General features: G+C 46.0%; 1 protein-coding gene across 2 annotated transcripts in view; it reads left to right on the top strand.

The window, feature by feature from the left end:
• The window catches only part of anos1b (anosmin 1b), a 50465-nt gene that overhangs the window by 10387 nt on the left and 17578 nt on the right, over window positions 1-22500 (top strand). Inside the window, exons 2-5 of one of the 2 annotated variants that reach the window (XM_066647805.1) lie at window positions 1766-1813; window positions 16462-16524; window positions 18737-18944; window positions 20502-20686. In XM_066647805.1, the coding sequence (XP_066503902.1) occupies window positions 1766-1813; window positions 16462-16524; window positions 18737-18944; window positions 20502-20686 (504 nt within the window). The remainder of the gene's footprint in view (window positions 1-1765; window positions 1814-16461; window positions 16525-18736; window positions 18945-20501; window positions 20687-22500) is intronic. The other variant, XM_066647804.1, reaches the window with a different exon arrangement.

Genomic DNA, 22500 nt, shown 5'->3' with positions numbered 1-22500 from the left:
ACTTTTCTCTACTTCAGGACAGCCTCTCGCACACAATGGGCTTGCTTTTTTCTCCTGAAGAGCTCATTAAGAGCTCACAAAGGCAGCGTGGGAGCCCGTAAGTGGCGTGAGTCGAGTTTGTGGAGGATAAATATCGGTTTCCCAGAGGCCGTGTTTAAAGGGAGATAATTAACGCGGCTCAGATGCTTCGGTTTCAGGGCCTGTGCTCTGTGATTTGTTTTAGACGGCTATTTATGACACGGTTTGTGTTTTCAGTTATCCTACTGAGCCCATTACAATCTGGCCTTGTGTCTGTGGCTAAGCCTGTTCCGAGCTCTCCGCGATGCTCCGGCTCGAGTCAAAAGGCAGACGCTTTTTTCACTATCGTTAGCTTCATTAGTCATGTTTAATTCCTGACTGCCGTTTTTCCTGAGCGCTGTGTGGTTTGGTGTTGACGTGCGCTTGAAGCCGTGGTGTCGGTATGTGGTAGAAATTCCTGTGTTTACATCGACACTGATTCATCCCTCTCTGCCCAGCGTACTTCCCCGCGCTGGAAACGGTTCTGGTTACGTCCTGAGGAATGCCACGGATGACATAAGTGCCGTATATACTATACTAGGGAATGTTTGTAATGAATGGGAATTTCATACGGATATGACACAAAGGACGCACAAAAACAACACATCTAAATATCTGCTACTTTACTTTTAACTGTTGTTACAGTTAGGGTTTAAGCGTAAAAAGTGATAACAACATTTTATTGTAAACAAGTAGATATTGGGGCGGCACAGTGGCGCAGCAGCGAGTGTCGCAGTCACACAGCTCCACGGACCTGGAGGTTGTGGGTTCGATTCCCGGGTGTGGTGTGTTCTCCCTGTGTCTGCGTGGGTTTCCTCCTGGTGACTGTCTGTGAGGAGTGTGGTGTGTTCTCCCTGTGTCTGCGTGGGTTTCCTCCGGGTGACTGTCTTTGAGGAGTGTGGTGTGTTCTTCCTGTGTCTGCGTGGGTTTCCTCTGGGTGACTGTCTGTGAGGAGTGTGGTGTGTTCTCCCTGTGTCTGCGTGGGTTTCCTCCTGGTGACTGTCTGTGAGGAGTGTGGTGTGTTCTCTCTGTGTCTGCGTGGGTTTCCTCCGGGTGACTGTCTGTGAGGAGTGTGGTGTTTTCTCCCTGTGTCTGCGTGGGTTTCCTCCGGGTGACTGTCTGTGAGGAGTGTGGTGTGTTCTCCCTGTGTCTGCGTGGGTTTCCTCCGGGTGACTGTCTGTGAGGAGTGTGGTGTGTTCTCCCTGTGTCTGCGTGGGTTTCCTCCGGGTGACTGTCTGTGAGGAGTGTGGTGTGTTCTCTCTGTGTCTGCGTGGGTTTCCTCCGGGTGACTATCTGTGAGGAGTTGGTGTGTTCTCCCTGTGTCTGCGTGGGTTTCCTCCGGGTGACTGTCTGTGAGGAGTGTGGTGTGTTCTCTCTGTGTCTGTGTGGGTTTCCTCAGGGTTCTTCCTTTTCCTCCCACATGGTCCAAAGACATACACTGGTAGGTGGATTGGCGGCTCAAAATTGTCTGTAGGTGTGAGTGTGTGAGTGAATGTGTGAGTGTCTGTGTTGCCCTGTGAAACATAAAAAACATTAAGAATACAAGAGCAAGATATATCTCGATACAGATTTGAGGTCTGTGCAGGACATTGCTGTTGCGCTGGCAGGGTTTTATGAGGAGAAGGCAGTAAACTGTCAAAAAAATGATTACAGAATGCCTGAGTTTTACTGCGAAATTATTAAAATGTTTCTTTTTCTTCTTTTGCAGAGTGATGAAGTTCTGGGCTGGTGTGAAAATCATCGGAGATGTTCTCAGGTGAGAAAATGGAAATGTTGATGTTGATCTTCATTTTGTTCATACTGTTGTTCTTAGTTCATTCACTCATTCATTGTCTGTAAGCGCTTATCCAGTCCAGGGTCGAGGTGGGTCCGGAGCTCACCTGGAATCACCAGGAACACACCCAGGAGGGGGCGCCAGTCCTTCACAGGGCGACGCACACTCACACATTCACACTTACGAACACTTTTGAGTCGCCAATCCACCTACCAATGTATGTCAAAAGCGAGCACCCTGAGGAAACCCACGCCGACACAGGGACCGGAACGGAAATTTTAAGGCGCCCACAAAACACTTGAAATAGGACAATCAATAAAAACAAAACATTGTTTGACATCAAACTGCCCATTCCACCTTAAACTGACCTAAGCCTGAGAATGAACGGCTGCACCATTTAAGGTGGCATGGGACGTTTGAATGAAAATGTAAACCAACAAAGGAAACAAACAGAAGTTATAAAGACTGTTGTATCTTTGTTGTATTGTAAGAAACGTTTTGACAAAAAATTAGCCACACGCTGTAAAATCGGCTCAGATTATTTACCACATCAGTTCCCTCCCCGGCTCACTACCGTCCAAACCCATTTTCTCTGCTTTGAGGTAACAGTGAAAGTTCAGTGCCTTTATACGAACCATATGGCATGTATACGGTATACAGTTAGGAGTGGCTCATGACTGAGGGCTACTGTACACACATTACAGTGAGAGCAGGGTCTATTTATTGAACCTTGTTCAGGGACCTAATATTTGTTTGTTCAATCGTAATGCAATATTTTTCTTCCCCTTTAGACCTCATTTTCAGGACCCTACTAAGGGTCTGTTTTCTCGTTCAGGTCCCATTGCATTGCGGATAACTTGAACAGAAATCAGTGTGTAAATCCTGTATTGTCTGTGGCCATGCTTCATGACACTTTTATGTCTTTGTGAAAGCCTGGTGGGTTTTTATACGTCTGTGTCCCTGAAAGCAATAACAGTAAAAGGAAGGAGGTTGGAAAGGAACTGAATGTAGGTCTTCACCTCAATCCACCCCCAAAAATAAGGCGTTTTTCCAGAATTCTTCACCCAAAACTACTTAAAACAAGTAGAAATTGTAATGGGGAAGCACTTGTATCACCAATCCAGACCTCCAAAACTCTGAAACTAGAGACTCTCCTGGTGAGAAATAATGTTAAACCCATTGGGGAGGAAGGCGGCCACGTCCCTAAGCGAGGGGACTTCACTTGTTCCTAGGGAACTTGAATGCGCACCCTCAAGAGAAAGAGGTTGCTATGTGAACATTAACTGCACTGAGTTACGGGCTGATGCTCTACCAACAGATCAAACTCACCTCACAAGCCGTCTCTGGAGTGCAGCCAGTCTTAGTCGGCTGGGTTTCTCTAGGCATGAGGATTGTCCACTGTGATTCTCCAGGTTGAAGGGTCACAGAAATACACTGTCCCAAAAATAGGGCAGCCGTGGGCTAATGGTTAGAGCAGAGGGCTTAGGACTGAAAGGTTGTTTTTTCGATGGATGGGTTGCATGCAATAGGAGGGGAATCTCAGTGTCCCAATGTTTTACTTGCTCTTCACACCTTGGTTTCTCTGAAGTAACACATGGCACTCGGTCTTTTCTGATGTTTCAGCAAAAGCCCCTTAATAGCTTTGACATCCAGGTTTAAATAAGCGGAAAGTGGGATCAAGAGGACCAGCCCGGGTGACCCACAGAATGAAATGATATGCAGCACTAATTGCTCTGTAATAGGCCAGTAAACATGGTCAGCTCGTTAATGGTAATTGCCGAAGCCCAGACAAGTCTTTGGCTGGCTTCTCCGGCGCTAGCCCTGGGGGAGAGAGGTTAAAAGTGCCTGAAAAAGGTAGAGATTTCCCCCGTGAAGGCTATATTTCTCACACCAAGAGTTTGAGCAGTTTCTAATTGCTTTCAGATGGAGGTTATTCTCCCACAGTCCTTCCAATAATAGGTAAAGTAAATGTTGTGCTTCTTATGAAAATAACAAGAGCCATTTCACATCCTCCTGGGCTGAGCAGCTTCTCGTAAAAGAGCCCTTGAAATTATCCCCTGTTTATTCACTTAAAGCGCGTACCAGGATGCCACTGGTTTTTCAATGTGCGTTTCCTCCTTTTCTGTAATGCACTGCTTGATTTTAAAGGACTGACTGCGCTTTCCACTCTTATTATCATGTTTTTAAAGGTGGAGACGCGTTTGTCGATGTCTCTCTGCTTCAGAAAAGTGCAGGGACTAAGCACTAGGCCTGTTTTTACTGAAGGTAGTGTATCGTTGCCAGAGGCGAATCTCTCTGCTTGTCCAGTCGTATCCACTGGGACTAACCCTGGCAGGACTTGGCCAGTACGAGACTGAAAGTTGATGTCCCATTTTCCCTTCACTGTGGCATTGCTCCTCCTTTCATTTGCTACAGTTCTGGACCCGGATTAACCCCTTCTGAGCCTCTTCTTTCTCTCAGTTTTAATGGAGAGCTTAGAAACAGCTGGAGGCCCCTTCCAGGCTTGTAGAATTCCCCCCACACACCACCGCCCACCTCCTTCACCGATTCAGCAGGTGAGCTGCAGCCCTGGTGGCTGACCCACAGCCCGGTCACTGAGCTGAATCATCGGGGGTCACTCCCTGTGTGGTCATCTCTCTCTGGGGTCTCTCTCCAGCTGAGAGTGGCTTTGGACCTTCTCCAACCTTCATTAGGGAATCAGTAGCTGCTGGTGACCCAGCAGTTTTCCACTTTTATGAGGGTTGTTTGGTGACCATGGGACCTCATTAGTTTGTCCAAATGGTCATCTCCCACCTCTTTGAAAAGGTGACCATGGCATTTTTCCTCACAGAAGTGGTAACTGAGAGTTTGACTCAGTGGTCAACAACTTTTCCATCTTTTTTATGTAAAAGAACACTTAAGTGTTCAAAAGTTTAAAGAGACCCTTTATATTTGGTGAATGTATCTACTGTAAGATGCATGATTTATGGACACACCTTGCATAATCTCCACAGCAAACCATAAAGCCAAACCAGCTGCTCCAGATTAAGATCGCCATGCACGATGGCAAGCATCAGCGTGAGGGGTATAAAGTCCCCCCTGCGCTGGGTTGAGGAGCATTAGAACTACGTTCTCTGGACCGATGCAGCATCTACCAATACCTTCGGGATGAGTTGGAGTGGTGTTTGTGGTCTAGAATTACCGGTCTAATATCAATAACCGGACCAGGACCTCATTAATGTGGCTGAATGCATTAATCAAATTCTCACAGAAATGTTCCAACGTCTTGTCTAAAACCCTCCCGATTGTATCCTTCATTTCAGAGACGTTGTTGAATTATGATGAACTCTATTTACCTCAGATACAGAGTCTCAACCTTTGGCTGTAGTTTTTTAAGTGTGTGGCTTGTGGAGCACACACACACACACACACATACACACACTTGTGTCCTATGCAACAGTAAATGTTTTGCAGGCTGTAAGAACACCCAGGCGGGTCCCACAGTGGACCAGCAGGAATTGTTTTCATCTGCTAACTGCTGATTTAAACTGCAGTAAGCAACGGGTGTTTTCCACTTCAGTTGCTGCCCTGTGTGACACCGTAATGACCAGCTTGTCCCACATTAGTTTGGGAGCTGCGTCTCAGCCGTAAAAGGTCCTCGCACACAGCCCCACATTTTCTGGACCGTTGTGGAATTTCACCACGCTCCCTCCCTGAGTGAAAGATGTTCCACATGTGGTTTTTGTCACGGTGTGTTGGGAACCCGAGAGAATCGAAATGTCAGTTTTTTTAAAACGGAACCTTCAACCCTTTGCGTTTTTCATGTGAAGTGAAAGTGTTTAAGCCAAAAGTAGAGAAGCCAAGAGGTGATGCTCAGATCAGTCTGTTTCAACTTGATTTATAAGCAGGGAAAGCTAAAAGTGGCTATGCGATGATTTCTTCCATATTAGTCCAGGCAAATCACCCTTTTAATATTGTGGCTTATTAACGTCTGTCCACTTTTCTTCTCTAGAAACTGTTTCTGAGTCAGTTGAACTCTGCCAGAGTTAATGACTAGCGTTTTAAGGTGAGCTTCATCAAGACTGAGAGCTGGGTCTGAACTGCTCCCGTGGCATTACCACCTTGTTTCAAAAGCTCAGCGAAACGTTCGGCTCTGGTTTTCCGAAAGATTTTTAAAATTTGTTCCAGCACATTTCACAAAGCCTTTTAAAGCTCGCCCTTGGAGAGAATTCAGCACGAGTGCTTTTTTTTCTTCTGGACCGCTTATTATTAATTCATTTTCGGTTCATGCCTTTCGTCCAAGGTGATTTGCAAAGTCATTTACTGTGCTCCACAATGCATCTCGCCGGATTCGCTAAGGACATCGGTTTCCAGAGCTGCGCTTGGTCGACTTGATGTGTGTCGTGTGCCCTTTTAAATCAAAAAATGAAAGCAGAGAAGAATTTTCTACTTTTGTCTGTGTCAGTCTTTGCTGATCGTGTCGGTGTTTGGATGAATCATCATTCGTGTACGAACCCTGGGCTGTTCATAAATTTGAAATCACAGAAAGTGCGGGCGCCTGCTGTCAACAGTTTATTTATATTATTGAATACCATGTGGAATTGCTGATGACTACCTATGAATTATGAAGTATTTAATGTTTAAATGACTTGTGACCCATATCTTCACATTTATTTTGGATCAAATACGTTTCATGATGTTTCCAGTTGACCAAGGCTTCCCTTGGGGTCCGGTCGTACAGCGTTGTATTCCCCCTGATCTAAAACGCAGCCTCCAAATGAGCCGAAAGCAGAGTTCCCTTCATGTGCGTGTGTGTATCTTGGTGAAATCGTACATATTTCACCCTACGTTTGAAGCGGGGTGAAGAAACCAGCGCATGGCTACTGTTGGATTTCCTCAGCCATAAATCATTTTCAAAAACAATATCTGAGGATGACATCTTGGATCATCTCGCGGTTTTTTCAAATGCTCAAATCTTCTACAGGAAGCCAGGAAAATGCATAAATGTAGCACACCATTCAGGCCACCTGGCTCATGTGATGTTCAGGTTGGGGTCATGTACCAATACAATGTCCACATTAACGCTTGGACTGTCTTTCCAGCGGAGCACTGAATCATCGTCACCCAGAGTCCTTTTCCAGTTCCCACTGAAGGTCATTTTCACTGTGGACAGGGGTTAGTGTGTCTCTGTGTGTGTGGACAGGGGTTAGCGTGTGTGTTCTGACTAGTCTATGCCCATACCCTCCATAAAACGCAATGCACTGCACAGAGTGTGTGACACATTCCTCCTGTAAACATTACTAAAAATGTCTATGACCTCTGCCAAAGTCGCCTTTCTGCCTTTTTAAGGCCACAATATGTGAATATAACTGTGGGTATGTGTTCCTCATGCTGTCCATTTGTGAAGAATCTCTTCTCCATCTGGACAATAATTCAACATCAATAAATATTGCAGTATAAAATGTTTTAATAACAAGAGGTATAAGACTGTAACAGACTGATCCCAAACCAACCCAGAGCAGAGAGAGCCAGGCGTCTTAGTCCTTTCCTCACACCTGCGCAAGAGCGACACTTCATGAAGGATCAGTGGCAGCTGAAAAAACGTGTTTGCGCTTTAAAGGTGGCGTCAAGAACTGGACATGCTGTGGTGGACATTTGTTTGGGACTGTTAGGTTTGTCAGAGTCATGGTTCTGTTTAAAATGAACTTAAAACCTCAGCTTTGATTTGAAGACTTAAGCAGGCTTCCGTGGACTTTTCTGGAAAAGTCTCCCTCTTGTTATTAGTGGAGTTACGGCTGCTTCCAGAGCCGGTGTTTCTCTTCTTCTGCCTGCTGCAGTCAATCAGAAGGCTGGATTAGAGCATTAGCATTGAGGATGTTTCCCCTGCGTTGTATAAACAAAAGCAAAGGGCAAATAAATAGACCCGGCTCGGTGTGCTGTTTGGGTTCATGGGCGGGTCAAGCCCTCCTTTGGTTGCGACTGATTCCACCTTAGTTCAAGAGACTAATCCAGGGCTACGTTTGCTATTGATTTAGACACTGGCTACTGAGAAGCAGTAGCCAGTTTATGAACAAACCAGTTATCCTTCTGCAACAAATGTCAACTACGTTCACCATCACAGTCGGTGCAGGAGAGCAGGTTTGTTAAACAAGCTCTTCTGGGGAATGCTTTAGTTCTTCCTGTTGTCTTGAACGGTTATGGCTGATGACCTTACCTCCCATCTACATTCAAACCCCAGACATCAAAATGATTCTGGCCCAGCTCTGGCCCACACCCCATTTTTGTGGCCCACTTGCCACATAGTTTGATGACACTTGGGCTAGGGATGCACCGAACCAACTTTTTCAGTTCCGATACTGACACTGATACATATACTTTGCGTATCATCGATACTGATCCGATACCATTGTAGAATAATAATAAACCATATACCTCACCTTGTGGGAGAGACTTAAGGCATAAGGAGCAGCGGCTCCTCGGCCGAATTAGCAGCAGCTAGCTCCGGTGTTAGCAAAAACCTACCCACAAAGCAGCATCAAATCATGACAAACTCCTTCAGTCAACATCAGCCACAGCCAACACCAGTGAGAGCAGAATATCAACCACAGACAATAACAGCAGGTTTCTCCAATCTACAGTCTCCAGCCGAGAGAAACGGCAAACACAGGCAGGAAGTTGCCAAAGAGTAGGGATGAACTTTGACTCCTCTGGTCAGCAGGCCAGCCGTTAGCATCAGAGCTAGCATACAGCTATCCCCCGGCCAGCAAAGGAGAAACCAGGTCCCCACACAGACAGACAGTCAAATTATGGCACAGAGGTGGGGCAGATATGCTTTGTGTTGTGGGGGTCTAGATGTTTTAATATGGGGACCACTAGTATTGCCTGTGGGTCGGCTGGATTGCATTTTTTGCCAGAAGGAGCCCATATCCACAAAGAATCTAGGACCCCCACATCAAGAAACATGAGGAACACAATAGCATCCACCTGGGACACCTTAGCAACCACCTGAAACACCATAGCAACTGAATTCTTTAGCAAGCACCTGAGATATTAAAGGAATAACTTTTCAAAGAGGTTTAATAGTTTCAATGAAGTGACCACAGAGTAGCAGCCTGACCTCCCTGAAATTCTCTAACAACACCTGGGAACTGTTTAAACAGTTTTCTTCAGGTAATGCACATTTACTAGTTGGGAAAAAAGAGATCTGCTAACAGCAATTCAGTAAATGTTTAGTGAATAAACGCGAACCCATGGCTTTGTCATGAAAGGCATTGGACGCATAGCAGCGACAGACTCAGATAGAGCTGCTGCTCTTTAAAGGCAGATTGTGCTGATACACTTTTAAGGCCGTCCTGTCACTAAGTTGTCCTGGCCTTGTGCATTAAAGCCAGTGTGTAAGAGGTGAAGACAGATGGAAGGTTTGGCTTTGATAGGTCCTTCACTGTCTCTGGCTGCTTTGTCCATCTGGCGTCCATCTTTTTTTTTACTGAAGAGCAGGAGTGGGCTTTTATCTTCGTGAAGGGTTTTCCATATTGTCATTAATGCCTTCCAGTCCACACCTCTCTCACATGTTTTTCCACTAAACCATAGGATTACATTCTTCCACTGGGTAACGAGGACGGTCACCGAAAAGCGGGAGGTTTATGACTGTTGTGATTAGCGCCGTACAGATGTCTAAATCCAGGACTGAGGTCCATGAAGCTTCCCATCCATCATCAGGGAACACCACTGTCCAGTGAGGCCAGGTTTAAACAGTAACACATTTCTGACCCACGCAGGTCATGTTGATATTTGTTTCTGCTGTAAGTCACCGCTGCGTCTGTATCACTTTTCTGCCTTTGGTACTCACTTCATTCTGCATCTCTACCGTCGAATGATATACTGCGTCGGCGTCCATAGCGAGCGTCTTCGGTTTCACATACGCGAGCATGAGAAATGCACCTGGTTCACCTTATAGCGTTGAAGTCGAGGCGAGGCATTGTATCCCGCCTCTAATTTATAGGCTGGCACATTAGTTGAATTCCAGTAACCCTGAAGAATATTACCCGCTGAGGACAGCCGTCAATAGGCGGATCAAAGTCAGCGCCGGGTCTCAGACAGTACTGACTGATGAGGCCCTTGGGATTCTGACATATTTCCAACACAATATTTCCAAGCCATCCCGACTGCTCTGAAATAGTCTCCGGTTACAACAACAAGGATGTGAAATTCTGGAATTTTCTTTTGGACGGAGGCTCCATGGCACCGGATTCCCGCAGGACTTCCACGTCAGGTTCCCAAGGCCCTGCCTCGCCCACACCAGACGGGAGGAGAAGGAGAGATGCGTAGGAGTAAAGACAGGGGGAAAAAACAGGAAGGCTTAAGCTATTACAACTTGTCTGTATTTATCATGCCATTAAGCTACCAGATACGTTTGCTGGACCCGGACCTGGACCTGGCAGCCCCTTTTCAGTCATTTTCTCGTCCTCGTTATTCCCAGAATGGAAAATCCTATTAAAGCAGAACGTAAAAGTGTTGGTAAAGTTTAGATGTAGTCAATAAAACGTCTAGACTTGTAAAAGTTGTGGGGGAAAATGGCTAAAACAAATAGTGTCAGATAAACACCTGTTTAGCCCTCAAATGTTCCAGTAAGGGCGAATGGCATGTGGCCGTTCCCTTTACGCTCCATAAACTGAAACGTGAAATTGTTATTGTACAGCGCTACAAAAATATTTGGACTCTGCGTTTTACGGTAGTGAACACACACATTAGTGATTAGGGTCAGTGAAGATACACACACCCAGTATGGCAGGGCACCAGTTCAACTCCCGGGAAGCAGTTGGGGGGAAGGAAACCTCAGTCGTGAAGGTTGAGGGAGGAGAAAGTGCTGTTCCATCATTCATCCACACTCCTTTTTCCCCACATTTTTTGCGACACAGATTCACGGATCTTGTACAATATTCATAACTTCTAACTAATCATTACTTTTAGGAGATATAAAGGAGCTACATATGAGCCTAAGGCCACTGTGGCTAATACCAAGCGTGGGGTAGAGGAGTCTAAATCCCCCCGCAACTGGGCTGTGGAAAAAGTGGAACTGCATTCTCTTCTCTGCCAGAGCTCCATCCAGTTCCTTTGGGATAAACTAGAGTGCATCCAGAACTAATTCATCTTCATTACCTGATATTGCTAGTACTGGCTGAATGCAATCAAATCCTGTCTTCTTAACAGAAGAACAGAATCTGCTACTGCCTTGATTGAGCAGATCTACAGTCTGTGTATCTATCCAAATTAGCGTCCGCCATTTGTAACCTCACCAAACTTAAACGTCGCGGAAGAGAGCTTGCACACAGACTTATACTTCCCCACATTTCCTGTAATAGTCATCATCAGCGTCTCCCGCTTGCTGAAATATCTGGGTTTTCTCTCTGTCAATGAAGATTAAGTGGTGTTCAGCAGGCGCAAAAGGTCCCTCTAGGCCGGTCCGTCAGAGGCTACTCAGTACAGGCTGACAAGGGCAAAGAGTCAGCTTTGTTCTGAAGGAGAACATGTCTGAGCTCCTCTGGACAGAGAGAGTGTGATGAAGAACAGCAGAGGAAGCAGATCCCATCCCTGTGGGATGCCTTCATATAAACACTCAGGTTGAAACACTGTGTTCGGTAATAGCCCTCTGGGCCTTGCCACGGGAGACACTACAACCGTTCCCTGAATGAGGAGTTTGGTTGGAGAGTGCAATTACAAAGCTTAAACATGTAATGTACTTTAGAGCAGCTTCTTATACAGCGTCGCTAATGTAGGGCCCAATGCGTCTAGACTAAATCATGTTAAACTGTCATTAAATGTGGCTCCTCCTGCTTACTCTCTTCTGTTTCCAGATATAGTCTGTCATCCATCCATCACCAAGGAGTAGGGTCCAGTCAGTGCCCTGCATTAGAGAAATTAGCCACTGATAACCTGTGTCAGAGCGGGACTAAGCACAGCATACCTGTCTAAATGTGATGGATACAGGAGATCTACTGTGAAGGAAGCAAGGTTTTTTTTTCGGTAATGGAGTCCAGTCTTTGTTGGTACTAGTTTTTACCGCCGGCTCCCCCCAGCCCCCTTTTCCACACCGTCTGAGGAGTGTGTTGTCACATTGATGGCTTGCAGGCATTGTGTGTTTAGAGTGTGGGGTGTGTTAGGGGGAGGGGTGGGTGGTGGTGGGGGGTGGGCAGGAGGGGAGAGGGTTTGGTTTGAGTTTTTTGAAGTGTGGGGTGTGAAGGTGACCCAGGAAGGTTGTCAGCGGTTGTTAGATGGAGGCAGTGCATGCAGCGGACAGCTTGGCCTTGGCAAAACAACCAGATGTTCATACGCTATGTTACATATTCATGTATTCACATAGACACATACAGCACCAGGCCCAGGGTTTAGACCCCAGAGAAGCTTTTCATCTGATCAGAGTGGATTTAGAGGCCTAGACAGTGTAGTAGACGAGCCAACAGTGGCCCAAGGTTCCTTCAGGCATCAGGGTTATTAAAGGTGATGTTAACAATTTTAATCCAACACTTTTTTTTTTTTTTTTAAAGAATTCAGAGAATAGTTCCCCACCATTTGTTAGGTCTCTGCTCTGTTTGCGTACTGGTAAAAGGTCAGGTGTTTGTTTGCACCCCTGGCTTGGTAAAAACAGGAAACACAAATACTGTCTCTCTCACTCGGCCACTGCCAAGAAATGCCATCTGGAGGCTTTTTGACAGTGGTGAGACCTCCCAACTTTGAAAATCATGAAAAATGTTGAGGATTTTGCTCTGTTCCTGCTCCATATGTGGGTGATATTGACTTATTTTTGCTGTTACAGTTACATTGCTTAAGGAGGAACTGATATCAAAGTCAGGAAAGCGCTAACTGCATGAAAGTAAACGCAGACCAAAAGGGCTACAAAACGAATCAGCTTACAAATTAGTTTCTGTGGTAATTCAAACAATGAAAAGTTAATCTTCAACCACCAGCCTGTTACATTTGGCTACTTACTCAAACACACCGTTCCACCTTAAAAAAATACAGCACTTCTGAATAAACACCAATGCTGAAGGAGTTCTCCAGAATTGTGTATGTTACCTTTTTAATAGAGAGTTTGCCCCGTCATGCTGTAGTCACAAGCCTCTATTCTCAAAGAAGGTTCACAATAAATGCTGGAACATTTCTGTGACAATTTGATGGCATTTAGCTACACAAACACGGATTAAGTCAGGTTCTGTTGTTGACGGATTAAGTTCTGGATCACAAACGCTGTTCCAGTTTATGCCGAGGGTTCTGAAAGGAGATTGTTTCACTGCTCTACAGCCCAATTATGGGGGATTTATACCTCTCTTTCTCATGTTTGGCATTGGATATGGTCACCTTTGGCTCATGAGAAGTTGCTGCCGAGCGTCTCGCTCTATTGGCAGGGTCCTTTTGTGGAGATTATATGAGCTGTGTGTACAAGGCACTTCGTAAGTGGCAGGAGACAATTTTCGGTGATGGGGAAATGCTTTGAAAAACGGCTCTGACGGCAGTGTTTTCTTCTTTTAGGGTTTTTTTCCATCGAAACATGTATTTATAAAGCTGAATATTTCTATGCCTCAATGTATACCTACGCCTGACTTCAGATGACACAAAAGAAAGCATCTGCTTTGCCAGTGAAAGCTGCATCATCTCAGAAAAGAAAAGGTTTTTTAATCTTTGTGGGGATTAAACCGCCATCCTTGTGATTTAGTTTGTGGGTTCTCTCCCAAAGAGTAAAATAGACCACAGACAGACACACACACACACACATTTGTGCACACACACACACACACTCACACACACACACACAAACCACTGCTGTGACCTTTTTACTTTGATTAAACAGCAGAGTATGTCCTGCGAAGTGATTTCACCCTTAGGTTTTTGGCATTTCCCATTTCCCTGTGCTTTCCCAACCCTCATTTCACAAACCATGTTGATAGGGCTCAGCGTGAGCGGCTGATAAATCAAATTTACACCTTTGTTGTGCTTGTTTTTGTGGTAAAGTGACACCTATGTCTGTTTTTGTGCTTTTTTTTTTTCCACTCGCTCAACTCTTCCAGGCCGAGTGGGCTTTGGTGGGGTTCAGCCAAGTGAAAGCTGTCTTCTCTCGAGGGGAGAATAGATGGTGGCAGATGTCGGAATAATCCATCAGATAACTCACAACAGATGTCTTAATATTCTGCAGCTCGTGTTGGAGCGGGAGTGAGTGACTGGGGGCCGTCCTGGAGAGGCTGAGTTCTCGGGGCGGACATGTTTGATAGATTAAAGGGGACCGAAGTGAAGGGTAGAGAAGAGCAATGCAGAGGAGGAAACACAGGAGAACTGAGACTAAACACACATTTACTGTACACACCCTTTTCTGTCACAGTGACTCTGTAATCTGTCGTATAAAGCAGTTCTACACTGTAGCGAGGTATCACTGTTACTGAGTCCTAGGCGCATACTTCAGAGTCTTGGCGGTGTCGTCCCTGGGCAGAAGGATTGTTATTATTTTTATTGTGGTAAATTACTTTACGATACACTTCTCTGGGTTTAATACAATATTAAGTATATTCACAATGTCTAGAAGATTTACAAGAGATACAGGGTTTGGTTCCCACCTCCAAACAGCAGTGAGTTTACAGTAACCACATGCACACCATTGTCACGCCTGGTGAAAAACAGACGTGACAAGAGAACAGAGACAAGTTTTGGCGCATTTTCCAGTGAGTGGTCCAGGGACTCTTATGAATAATGAATTCCACGACAAATTCCAGTTCAATCCTGAAGGTCCCCACTTGGTCTTTGGTGGATTTTTCAGAAAGATAATGATCCCCAAAACACAAAATCTGTAAAGAACAGCTGGGAACACCCATCTTCACGTTTCACGGTGGCCTTCTTTGAACCCAACTGAAAACCTGTGGTGTGTGAATTTAGCAGGACAGGTCACAAGGGAAGTGGAAACATTCTGTTTACGTCCATTCATTCATTCATTATCTGTAACCCTTATCCAATTCAGGGTCGCGGTGGGTCCAGAGCCTACCTGGAATCATTGGGCACAAGGCGGAAATACACCCTGGAGGGGGCGCCAGTCCTTCACAGGGAAACACACACACACATTCACTCACACACTCACACCTACGGACACTTTTGAGTCACCAATCCACCTACAAACGTGTGTTTTTGGACTGTGGGAGGAAACCGGAGCACCCGGAGGAAACCCACGCAGACACAGGGAGAACACACCAACTCCTCACAGACAGTCACCCGGAGGAAACCCACGCAGACACAGGGAGAACACACCACACTCCTCACAGACAGTCACCCGGAGGAAACCCACGCAGACACAGGGAGAACACACCACACTCCTCACAGACAGTCACCCGGAGGAAACCCACGCGGACACAGGGAGAACACACCACACTCCTCACAGACAGTCACCCGGAGGAAACCCACGCGGACACAGGGAGAACACACCACACTCCTCACAGACAGTCACCCGGAGGAAATCCACGCAGACACAGGGAGAACACACCACACTCCTCACAGACAGTCAACCGGAGGAAACCCACGCAGACACAGGGAGAACACACCACATTCCTCACAGACAGTCACGCAGAGGAAACCCACGCGGACACAGGGAGAACACACCACACTCCTCACAGACAGTCACCCGGAGGAAACCCACGCAGACACAGGGAGAACACACCACACTCCTCACAGACAGTCACCCGGAGGAAACCCACGCAGACACAGGGAGAACACACCACACTCCTCACAGACAGTCACCCGGAGGAAACCCACGCGGACACAGGGAGAACACACCACACTCCTCACAGACAGTCACCCGGAGGAAACCCACGCGGACACAGGGAGAACACAACACACTCCTCACAGACAGTCACCCGGAGGAAACCCACGCGGACACAGGGAGAACACACCACACTCCTCACAGACAGTCACCCGGAGGAAACCCACGTGGACACAGGGAGAACACACCACACTCCTCACAGACAGTCACCCGGAGGAAACCCACGTGGACACAGGGAGAACACACCACACTCCTCACAGACAGTCACCCGGAGGAAACCCACGCGGACACAGGGAGAACACAACACACTCCTCACAGACAGTCACCCGGAGGAAACCCACGCGGACACAGGGAGAACACACCACACTCCTCACAGACAGTCACCCGGAGGAAACCCACGTGGACACAGGGAGAACACACCACACTCCTCACAGACAGTCACCCGGAGGAAACCCACGTGGACACAGGGAGAACACACCACACTCCTCACAGAGTACCCTTTAAATTTTTTTATAATGTTACTAAAGGAACATTTATTTGGCTCCAAAGCAAAGTGGAAAATGCAGCTTATACATTTATTGAAGCTCAATATTTACACTGCTAATATGTGATTTAGTTGAAATGTTTATCCTTTCATTATTACTGATGTTGAATATAAATTGTAATTTGCCATGAAACAGGTGCACAGTCCAAAAAGTCTAAACATCCCTGACTAGGACAGATTATTCACTGTTTGGAGATGCATTTATTTGTCCATCCAGTTCAACACACAACATCCTCTGTCCTCGCGGCTCAGGAGCTGTGGCATGTTAATAGACTTACGTGCCATCCTCAGGTCTGTTTATTTGTTTGTCTGCAGTGCCTACAACCATGCAAGGAATTATGGGAGACAAGAAGAACCCTGTCTCACAAGCTGTGCGAGGTAAGTCCTTCCACACACAGTCTATTTCAGATCGCGGTGTGTTTAGGTGACCCACGACAGTTTAAACAAGAAAAGGAAGCGCCTCTGCCCACACTGGCGCAAAGGATGTACACAAACAGTTTAGCTGTCATCAGACTTCTGCAGATGTGAGATGATGCCGTAGCGGACAGAGTCAAGATCTGTGGCCTTCAACACACGTGTCTATTTCTGTGTTCAGTGTAGTCTTAAAAATAACGGTTCTTGATTTCACGCTCATACATCTCACTTACAGTGATGGCTCTTTAAAGGACTCTCAATTAAAAGGTTCTATACGCAAACAAAACGTGGTTTCTGTCTGGCCAAAATGAGTTAATTAGCAATCCTCTTTTGGGCACCTTTTTTTCTTTTCTTTTATTTATTTATTTCCATTGATGTATAGAACTTATAAAAAGTATTATGATTTTTTTTTTACTGCATTTATAACAAAGTAATTCCGTCATGTAAATGTCTCTAAAATTCAACATATACAAGAAATAATGTATATTTTCTGTTTCTCCCAATCCAAGCAATTGCAAGCTTGAAGTGTAATTGTGGTGATAGAGGAGCCCAGGCGCGTGCATGTTCATGCTGTGCAGGGTGAAATACATCAGATTACAATAAGAGCACTCTGTGCTCTGTCTCTCATAACTCTAGAAGTAATATACACCATGCTTTCTATCCTTTTCTATTCCCTGTAAATGAGTTGATATGTTAATTATATTTATTTTACATGTGTTGTTGATATGTTCAACTGCATTCTTTACGGATCAAACACACACACAACTCAAGCAAGTGGGTGATCTCACGCCTAAGCCCCTCAGAAATATAATCTCGTATATGAGCAACTTGTACATAACTCATACTTAATATCACGAAGAAGAAGAACAGTGTTGCTTTCCACGTTGAAATAACTGACATGTCTTCGTATACTCATTCTCTGAAACATGACAGTTATGTGTGTGTTAATGTATGTATGCGCCTGGGAGAGTGAGAGAAGTAGAAAATTGAATCCCGCTCATGTTACCGCCATTTTTCGGATATGATTACACTGTGCTTTAATCATCTGTGTAGAAAAGTGAAGCACTGAGAGAAGAAAATGCTGCTCCCCCCCCCCCCCCCCCCCCCAACAGAGAAGAGCGTGTAATGGAGGAGTGTTAGATAAGTCCAACACATACATTCAGACCTTTGTTCTTCAGAGAAAATAGAATAACTGCTCAAATTGGGTTTCAGATCTGATGGTCACTATTCCTGCGAGGTTTACAGCTCTGCTGTAGCTGCAGCACATTAAGCCCATTGGATAATAAGTACTCTGGTGTAAGTTTCAGTCACTCAGTATTAGAAACAAGCAGTGAGGCCCTTTGTTGTTTCCCCAACTCTGTGATTCACCCAATGCAAGCAACATGTGCCTTGCATCAGCCCAGAGAAGTGTTGAGTTAAGTAATTCTTGGAGATGTTTTGCAAATGAACAGTTTCCAGAGGGCCCGGGCCAGGATCCCTGCAGCCACATGTGTCTTCAGAACCAGAGCTGAGCGTTTGGCGAGGTTTGTTTGAGACTCGCAGCGAATCAGTGCCTGAGCAGGAGTGTGCGAGACATTACAACCCAATGCCATAACTCCGTCTCGCTGAGAAACTGCGTCTGAGTCCACCACTGTGGCTCACCCAGGGTGCACGGGTGGGTTACTGCTTGTAACCACTGCATCTCCTACTGTCTCTCTGTCTCTTTCTCCTATTAGGACATTTTTATTTCTCATATTATTTCTCAAGAGTTGGTCGTTGATGGCTCTTTAAACATAATAACATTTCTCCTACAGTATTTTAAGAGAACCAGCATCAGAGAAGAAGGAGATGTAAGGCTTGTGTCCATACGATTAATACATTTATTCCTAGCTTCAAACCTGAGCTGGTTCTGAGCACAGGTGAGAAACAGTGGAGCTCTTTCTTTAGTTCGGGATGAGACGCCACTGAGGTCTCCACTCAAACTCAAGAGGAGACACAAGGGACATTCCTGGACTCTGTCTCTCAGGAGAAACGAGCAGCAAAAGACACTAAACCTGAAGTCTCCACTGTCTCTCCAACTGACCTTGGTGGTGTCCAGGAGAAGCTACAGAGACATTAAAGAGAACTTTTAAATTATTTTCTCTATACTATGGCTCTCTCTCACTCACTCTATCTCTCTCCCTCTCTGTCCTAAAAGAAGCACCATGAGTGCCTGATGAGTGCTGAGTTCCTGCAGACGTTGCAGACACAGAAGCAGGGTGACTGTCCCTCTCCTCAGAGAGCCTCAGGTTTCGCAGCCGCCTGCGTGGAGGGTTGCAGCTCTGACCGCGAATGCTCAGGCTCCAAAAAGTGCTGCTCTAATGGCTGTGGACACACATGTCAATCCCCCGCTAACCTCTTCAAAGGTATGATCTAAAGACCATGTGAGTGCGTGACACCCAATAGGTGTCAGTGTGTGAGTGACAGGGTAAGTGTGTGACACTGTCCACAGGTGAGAGTGTGAGTGACTGGGTGAGTTTGTGAGTGACAGGGTGTGTGTAACACTGTCCACAGGTGTGAGTGACAGGGTGAGTGTGTGACATTGTCCACGGGTGTCAATGTGTGAGTGACTGGGTGAGTTTGTGAGTGACAGGGTGAGTGTGTAATACTGTCCACATGTGTGATTGAGTGAGTGACAGGGTGAGTGTGAGTGACAGGGTGAGTGTGTGACACTGTCCACAGGTGTTAGTGTGTGAGTGACAGGGTGAGTGTGTGACATTGTCCACGGGTGTCAATGTGTGAGTGACAGGGTGAGTGTGTGAGTGACAGGGTGAGTGTGTGACACTGTCCACAGGTGTTAGTGTGTGAGTGACAGGGTGAGTGTGTGACATTGTCCACGGGTGTCAATGTGTGAGTGACAGGGTGAGTGTGTGAGTGACAGGGTGAGTGTGTGACACTGTCCACAGGTGTTAGTGTGTGAGTGTCAGGGTGAGTGTGTGACACTGTCCACAGGTGTTAGTGTGTGAGTGTCAGGGTGAGTGTGTGACACTGTCCACAGGTGTTAGTGTGTGAGTGACTGGGTGAGTGTGTGAGTGACAGGGTGAGTGTGTGACACTGTCCACAGTTGTTAGTGTGTGAGTGACAGAGTGAGTGTGTGACATTGTCCACGGGTGTCAATGTGTGAGTGACTGGGTGAGTTTGTGAGTGACAGGGTGAGTGTGTAATACTGTCCACATGTGTGATTGAGTGAGTGACAGGGTGAGTGTGAGTGACAGGGTGAGTGTGTGACACTGTCCACAGGTGTTAGTGTGTGAGTGACTGGGTGAGTGTGTGAGTGACAGGGTGAGTGTGTGACACTGTCCACAGGTGTTAGTGTGTGAGTGACAGGGTGAGTGTGTGACATTGTCCACGGGTGTCAATGTGTGAGTGACTGGGTGAGTGTGTGAGTGACTGGGTGAGTGTGTGAGTGACAGGGTGAGTGTGTGACCCTGTCCACAGGTCCACCAAAGATAAATGACTGAAAGAATGAATGATGAGTTATTGAGAAATCAGATGTAACTGACGACTAAAGACAGTCCTAAAATGAATTTAAATGCAGCCTTTCATGTTCCCAGTCTTCCATATTAAATATTTTCGAGCTGTACCCACTGAGACAGCAGGCAAACCAACATTTTCCAGCAAATAGAAATATTCCAGTTTTGGCTTTTGTCTTCAGAAAATGCAGAAAAAGAATTTGCGCAAAATGTTCTCCGTCTCAAACACGAATGTCATTCCAAAATAATGTTTTGCTTTTTGGGTTGTTGAGCTCCGATGTGTAATGATCCGTTTTTATGTCGTACTGTAACCTAACGTTGTTAATAGGATTTACCGTCTCCTCCACATGCCAAACCTTTTACCGTCCAGAAGACGAAGGCCATTCAGGGTATTTGTCTGGGGCTGGTACTTGTTTCTCAGCATGTGTCTCCTCACATCTTCTCTCCTAGGTGTCCCACTGAAGCCCAGGAAAGACATGAGTTTTCTGGAGGACCAGAACGGACACCTGGAGGTGACCTGGATGTCCAAGTTCAACGTGTCTATCGAACCAGTTCTGTATATACTGCAGAGGAGGTGGAACTTTGGGATTCACCCCAGTGAGGACGATGCCTCCCCCTGGCACACTGTTCTGATGGTGAGACCACAACACTTTTTCTTCGACGGGTTTAATGCCCTTACAATACACAGCTCGTGTAATATTAATAGAAAAGCATTGAGCAATAGAACGGGACACTCTGGAGTGGCAGCACATGAACCTCAGTGTTGAGTGTGGGCTAGAGGTGTATCAATCACACCGCCTTGGGCTGTAGTAAGAGTACACCTTCACATTCATACTTTTGGGATGAGTTGGAGAGGCACTTGGGATCCAGAACTACTCTCTCAGTATCAGAGACTAAGCACAGCAAGCTCACTAATGTTTATATAGTCGAATGCCATCAAATCTTCATAGCAATGCTTCAAAACACGAGCTTTCTTAAGAGTGTAGCTATAACTGCAATTAATTAGGAACCCCCTTAATTTCAGAAGCAGTGCTGGACAAGTCTGCGTCCACAAACATTTGGCCCTTTAGTGTATCTGCTTGGATCTGTATGAAAGCTTTACTCTGAGAATAAGTGGCTCCTGCTGAGACACTGTTCGAGTGCTGTGTGTTTCTTGTGTGTGTGTGTGTGTGTGTGGACAGACATTTCACAGAGTTTACAGCTATGCTAATGGAAAACTTGTAAATGCTCTCAGTAAGCCATGCATGGCATAAAGGGGGTAATTGCAAACTTAAGTGGTCCATTAGTATGAACTCTATGATCTTTAATGCAGAACATTTAGTTTAGGCCCCGTAAAAACCTCCAGTGCTGCAAGTCTGGTCACCTGCCAATGTGCCAGAACGTTACACTCCGAGCCCATTGCAGGCAACTTGACATGGGGGATCTCGTTCAAACCACTCGACTGGAAGAATGTAGGGTTCCTCTTCTCGAAACCGTATATTACGCCATTAAGTCCCGGCCTCTTCTGAACGTCAGCTTGGATTTGAAAAGACATGGTAGCGACATGTTAAACCTGTGTAGTTTCGTGTTTCGCTAATGGAGCCGTGCGGTAACAGAACACCTGTAAACCAGCTTACAATCAGCAGTGCATGAGTCAGGATTGTTTGTGGGTGAGGCTTGGGCATTGGAGCGTTGCTTTTTTATACAGTGAGTCTATTTACATACGGACAGTGACTGTTTTTCGCCCCGTTTTCTGCCATCATCCTGCAGCCACAACTCTGTCGGTGTCTTTCCACTGGCAGCTTCACAATGAAGTGTTTTCCTTCTTCACACTTTCCTCTTTCCACCATTCCTCCACTCTGGCTCCAGGTTACTCTTTCATGAATGTGTAAGCACGTTCAAACCTGGTCTTGGGGTAGGACGTCTCTGAGGTCATGCTGGAGTATGTGTTCTTATATTTATGGCACGTTTTATGGGCTTTAATACATTAAGGCTTACACTTTATGACCGCATGCTTGTAGACTCGGCCAGCGTTTCTTCTTAAATCGATGAATCAGTAGGTTGTTTGTTCCCTGTTTGCCGCGGTAACAGCTTAAATGTTACTACGGAACGACGCTGTGAGGATTTGATGGCAGTCCTGAGAATACTTGTGAGGTCAGGTGTTTATGTTGGATGGTTATTTCTGGATCTGAAACGCCACAACAACTCGTCCCAAAGGAACTGGATGAAGGTCGGCCTCTTCCAGAAAACACAGTCCCACTGCTGCATAGTCCACAGCTGGGGTGGGTTATACCCCTCCACTCCAGGTATCACCTGGGCCATTGTGATCCCTAAAACAGAGACAGCAGTCATTTTAAAAAAGCTGTAGATTTTACACAGTTCATTAATAAATGGGTGCTGTCCAATTCACATGGCAGCACGGTGGCGCAGCAGGTAGGTGTCGCAGTCACAGCTCCAGGGGCCTGGAGGT

This window comes from Hoplias malabaricus, chromosome 16 (assembly GCF_029633855.1).
Source record: "Hoplias malabaricus isolate fHopMal1 chromosome 16, fHopMal1.hap1, whole genome shotgun sequence".
Classification (NCBI taxonomy): Eukaryota; Metazoa; Chordata; class Actinopteri; order Characiformes; family Erythrinidae; genus Hoplias; species Hoplias malabaricus.
This window is presented reverse-complemented; position numbering and strand designations above follow the sequence as displayed.